This window comes from Rhipicephalus sanguineus, chromosome 8 (genome assembly GCF_013339695.2).
Source record: "Rhipicephalus sanguineus isolate Rsan-2018 chromosome 8, BIME_Rsan_1.4, whole genome shotgun sequence".
NCBI lineage: Eukaryota > Metazoa > Arthropoda > Arachnida > Ixodida > Ixodidae > Rhipicephalus > Rhipicephalus sanguineus.
Genome location: NC_051183.1, coordinates 134,666,558 through 134,672,557, shown reverse-complemented (window position 1 = coordinate 134,672,557; position 6,000 = coordinate 134,666,558). Strand labels below are relative to the sequence as shown.

Genomic DNA, 6,000 nt, shown 5'->3' with positions numbered 1-6,000 from the left:
ATAGGCTGAATTATTTCACGCAACGAGCTCTCGGCGGTTGTGGTGTTTTCAGGGCGGTCAGACTGCAACTATAGAGACTCCAGTTTCTCAAGGCGTTGGTACTCAGCAACAATGTCGGCGACTGTTGTCGGGTTCTGTATGGCCAACGCATTGAAGGCGATACTACCGACGTCTTTGAGTACGCGACGAAAACTCTCTGATTCGGTCATGGATATGTTGACGCGGCGACAAAGAGCAAGCACATCTTCTATGTATGACGAGTAAAATTCGCCGAGTTGTTGCTTGCGGGCGTCCAGTGGCTTATTACGAAGGCTGAACAAACCGCCGGAGTGCCGAAAATTTGGTGAATCTCTTGCTTGAAATTGGTCCAGTCCACGAAATCAATCATGCGATTAAAAACCATATTTTCGCCACGCCCGTGCGGTAAAAAAGGACACGGTGAAGATTGGCCGGATCGTGCCAGTTGTCAAATGAACTCACTCAGTCGTAGTTGTCGAGTCAATCCTCGACATCTTCGCCTCGAAATCCGGCGAACACGGAAGGATCACGGTGGCGCCCACTAATGCCCCAGGGTAGATAGGCCGCGGCAGTCGGGGCAATGGAGGTAGATGCAGGAGCGCCGGTGGGGTCATTCTGATGCATGTTACCGGATACCTGCTGCCGACGGCTACCTCCACCACTTGCGACGTATCAGTTAAAGGGACGCTTAAAACAAATAGTTTATGTCAGGCTGAAAGCTCAATGTATGACGATGTCTAAAACGGCAGTATTATCAACAGCAGTGCCCTACTTACCGAGAAAATAAGCTAAATGTATCACACGATGCGCGCCACGAGTTGGACATTTTGGAAGTGATCCCGTTGACGTGGGAGAGTCTGAATACAATTAATCACTAGTAATCAAACTAGCTGCAATAAAAAAGAACCTTCCGTGCATCAAGACACGTATTAAAATGCTGCTTGTTCGTTTCTGTTTGATTCATGGAAAAAGAACCTTTTTGGTGTTGTCATGGGGAACACCGCTCGTGGTTCAAAAGTTCCGTTTTCGCCGAACTGCGAGGTTTGGACGCTAGGAGTCACAGAGTGCGGACGCACGTTGTGTAGGCTCCGCAGTTTTCAAATGATTTTTGTTGAAAAATCGCAGAACTTGGTTAAAAGCTCTACACCAATCGACGGAGGAAGTTCAGCCGAACACCTGAATACCAACTATTACAAGGTGAGCCACTTTTTCGGCACTGACACCGATAATTCTGAGTCGCCACGCAGATCAAACATTGCATCCGCCGCCGCAGCGGCGGGGAGAGCTAGGTCTAACGCGTCGACGAGGACGCCTGGGGCGTCCCGGACCGTCTCGACGGCACGTCTAGCACCACGATGGAGGTCGTAAGTGTGGAAGGAGAAGATATGCAACCGGAGGACTTTACCAACGACGCCGGATGGTGCGAAGTCCGCAGAAGAAACATCACGAAAACATCCGAAGGGCTTTCAGGCCCGAAGAGAACCATGCTAAGAGACGCTGCTGCGCCGTCGGGCGCGCCTGGGGACAGCAAGTGGAAAGGTGAACGAACCATACGCCAAATCGCTAATGCAAGCCGGCTTCCTCGTCTACCGGCAGAAGATTACAAATGATCGTGCGACCACGAGGAGGACTCAGCGTTTCGGAGCACAGGCAGGCACGCATATACTGCTGCCTGAGAAACGCCGCTGGCGTCGGTCGCGAAGCAGCAGAAGAAGACAGTATATGCATAAACTACAAGCAGAATATTGTTGTCGTCAGCACGCCGTCCGAAGAGCGAGCCAGGCGGTACGGAGCCATCACGAAGATACGAGTGGCAGAGCAAGAACACGAAGCCAGCGCCTACAGAGCCGCACCGGAAAACACACTAAGGGACTCATCAGAGGGATATCCCAAGAAGAAAGTTCCGAAGATATTATAGACAACCTAGTGACAGCAAGAAACCCAAGCATATTACACGCGAAGAGGATGGGCAACACAGACAATGTAATCGTACTCTTCGACGGACTTCACGTGCCGAGATACGTGAAATACGGAGCACTCATCGTCCGGTGCTCGCTGTACAGAAAACACATTGACATTTGCTACGAATGTGGGAGGCTGGGACACAGAGCGGACGTTTGCCCCAACCCAGACGAAAAAATATGCAGAGGATGCGGTGTGGCGAATCCGACGCAAGAACACCAGTGTGAAGCAAGATGTCAGCTATGCGGACAAGGTCACTTTACGGGAGACAGACGCTGCAAGGCAAAATACAAGATACCGTATTTGGTCCGGCGAAGACGCTGGCAGCGACGAAGAAGAGAAGAAGCGGAGGCCGAAACACCATACGGCATCAACGACTACAATAAACGAGCTGGCAAGGCAACGAGCGAGAACACCCAGGGATCAGAAGGCCAGCGAACAGAAGGCTCACCCCCGGGACCATACGAGGGGAACAGTCAGGAAAAGCCCCGTCGCAGGCCCAGGTCGAAGACCCGGTCCAGAACACGTTCGAGAACCCGTTCGAGAACCCGATCAAGATCCACGGCAACGTCAAGATTGCAATCCACCCAAGGAGAGGTACAACCCCAGGCACAGGTGAGCTTTGCAGACGCGGTCTCTGGCACTGCTGTTACACCTACACGCGCGGGGTCCGCCTTAGAACAGGAAATAGCACAGATCAGACAGTTGTTAGAGCAAATAACGCGAGAAAACGCGACGCTAAGGGAAGAGGTAAAAATGCTTAAAGTGGAAAACGCCAAGCTTAAGAATCAGAAACACTCAGAGATGACCCATACCACGCCAACACCCATCAGGGCGTCGACACCTCTTCGAGCTCCGGCGACGCCCGTTCCCGCGTCGATGAGTGCAGAGACGCCACCGCATAAGCGAAGGGCAAAGGAAAACGCCGATGAGCAAACCGACTCTACACTCGGAGAAGTAAAAGGCATGTTTCAGGAAATGTCCGTAGGTTTACAGCAGCAATTCATGCAGATGCGCGCGGACCTACAACAACAGATAACGCAGATGCGAGTAGAAATGTCTCAGAGGTTCGACGCCCTCGAAGGTAGAGTAGCGCAGCTGGAAAACGTATCGAAAGACGCACGACCTGCAGGAGCTAGGCCGGTCAAGAGCAAGCCGTACAGCAGACCACCTGCAGCTGAGAACAGCTGCATAGAGAACTCGAGTAGCCAACATGGCGCCGCTTAATGAGTACACAATTTGGCAGTGGAATTGTCGTGGGTTTCGTCGTAAAAGGGGTAACCTGCAGCAATTCGTAAAAACCAAGCAAGCACCAGATGTAATCGCCCTCCAGGAAACTGGGGGGACCGCACAGTTATCAGGATACAAATCATATAGCACTCTAGCTGAAAAAGCAACAGTCACCACACTGATACATCGTAATATAACGGCTGTAGAACACGACACTGGCGTACGAAACATAGAGCACGTCCTACTAGAAATTCTCCCGTCTCGAAAAAAGGAGGGAAGCTTGTTAGTGCTGAACGTATACAGTCCGCCACGACAAAAGGTAAAGTTTGGCTCGCTTTTCCGCAAAGTGCTAAACGTAGCGGGAAGACAGGCGCTGATCGTCGTGGGCGACTCTAACGCACCACACGCCGCCTGGGGTTACACCATCGAAAACGTTAAAAACCGCAACCTGTGGAACGATGCGCAGCACGAGGAGCTCACGCTAATAACTAACCCACAAGACCCTACCAGAATGGGCAACAGCGTCAGTCGAGACACCACGCCGGACCTGACATTCACAAAGAATATATCCAACGCGCATTGGTCCAACACTAACGTAAATCTAGGCAGCGATCACTACATTGTATGCACAATGCTACAAGCAGGCCCGCGTAAAAAGAAAGGCAGCAAAATAATCTTAACCGAGTGGGACACCTTTCGTAAGATAAGAGAGGACGATGCCACAGAGACAATCGAAGATATACAGAAGTGGACAGACACACTCCAGCGTAGCGTGGAGAAAGCCACCAAACACGTTCCCGAAGAGGCAGGCATGGAAGAAATGGACAGCAAGCTCTTACACATGTGGGAGGCCAAACGCAGCCTGCAAGAGCGCTGGAAACGTCAAAAGCACAACCGGCGTCTAAGAAAGAGAATCGTCGCGCTCGAAAGAGACATAGAAGACCACGCAAATAGGCTGTCCCAGCAGCAGTGGGCAGGCATGTGCACTTTAATGAACAGGCAGTTCGGAATGTCCAAAACTTGGAATATTCTCCGAGGCCTCCTTGACCCAGAAGGCACAAAAACAGCACAAAGACAAAACCTGCAACGGATACTACAGAGCTACGCAGGCACAGAGGCAGAGCTCTTACGCGAACTACGCCAGACATACGTCGGAAATGCAACAAAGACACGACTCCCAGAGTACCAAGGAAAGGATAATGTCGACCTCGACGCCTCCATAACGGAGGCAGAGATTCGATACGAACTCGGACGACTCAATCCCAAGTCCGCCCCGGGTCCCGACGGTATAACAAATAAAACACTTCGCAACTTAGATGACGAATCCGTCATTGCTCTCACAAAGTACATAAACGAATCCTGGGAGAAGGGGGCCATACCCCAGCAATGGAAAACCGCCAAAATCATAATAATACCCAAACCGGGCAAAAAGCCTCTCATAGGAAATCTTAGGCCCATCTCATTGACGTCCTGCATCGGAAAGTTAATGGAAAAAATAATTTTAACGCGTCTCGTCAGATACATGGATGACAACGAGCTATACCCACACACCATGATCGGCTTTAGACCAAGACTTTCGACGCAAGACGTCATGTTGCAGCTAAAGAATGAAATCATAGACGCCGACACCCTGGATACAAAAGCCATTCTGGGTCTTGACCTGCAGAAGGCGTTTGATAACGTCACCCACGAGGCCATATTGCGCAACTTGCAAAATCTACACGTAGGTCGGAGAGTTTACGATTACATAAAAGATTTTCTCACTAACCGTAAAGCCATAATCATGGCCGGGGAAGCGGAATCCGAAGAATTCGAACTAGGCAACAAGGGAACACCACAAGGTTCGGTGCTTTCCCCTTTACTTTTCAATGTGGCGATGCTCGGTCTACCTTCAGAGCTAGAACGCATCGAAGGGCTTCAGCACAATCTCTATGCGGATGACATCACCCTATGGGTGACGGGCGGCAGCGACGGTCACATAGAAGAGATTTTACAACAAGCTGTTAAAACGGTAGAGCAATACGTCGAGAACACTGGCCTAAAATGCTCTTCTCAAAAATCAGAGTTATTACTCTACCGACCTACAAGCAGAGGACGCAAGCGCATTCAAGAACGACCCAACATCACAATCTTAGCAGGGGGTTACCCGATACCTCAGGTACAACACATAAGAGTTCTGGGACTCCGAATATCCCAGAACGGACATAACGGAGAAGCAATAAAGTTACTGGATAACAACGCCCATCAAACTATCAGATTGATTCGAAGAATCGCCAACAAGAACTACGGCATGAAAGAACACAACTTAGTGCAGCTCATCCAAGCCTTCGTCGTCAGCCGCATAGTCTATGTGACCCCATACCTCAAGTTGCAAGTGGCAGAAAAACAAAAGATAGAATGCATGATTAAAAAGGCATATAAGCAAGCCCTCGGATTACCGATCACCACGTCTAACGAAAAGTTCGAAGCGTTAGGAATACATAATACGATAGACGAACTTATTGAGGCTCATACGATAGCGCAATATGAACGACTTGCGCAAAGCAACACGGGAAGACACATCCTGCACAAACTTGCAATAACGTACGCTGGCCAAAGCGGCAATAAATACAATATACCAAAAGAAACCAGAGAGCGCATCATAATACATCCGTTACCCAGAAACATGCACCCCGAACATCGTCGGGAGCGGAGGAATGCAAGAGCGAGAGCACTACACTAGAAGTTCCAACACGACGCGGACGTGGTCTATGTAGATGCGGCCGAATATGCTGACGGTCGACACATGGC

The 6,000-nt window shown here is 50.2% G+C and overlaps 1 protein-coding gene across 1 annotated transcript; it reads left to right on the top strand.

Moving 5' to 3' along the window:
* Positions 1-1,502: 1,502 nt before the first annotated feature.
* LOC119403521 (uncharacterized) lies at positions 1,503-3,277 on the top strand. The gene is given in 3 exon segments (XM_049418354.1): positions 1,503-1,623; positions 1,626-1,867; positions 1,909-3,277. Coding segments are annotated over 3 exon segments (1,662 nt in total). The 3' UTR covers positions 3,208-3,277.
* The last annotated feature ends 2,723 nt before the right edge of the window (positions 3,278-6,000 follow it).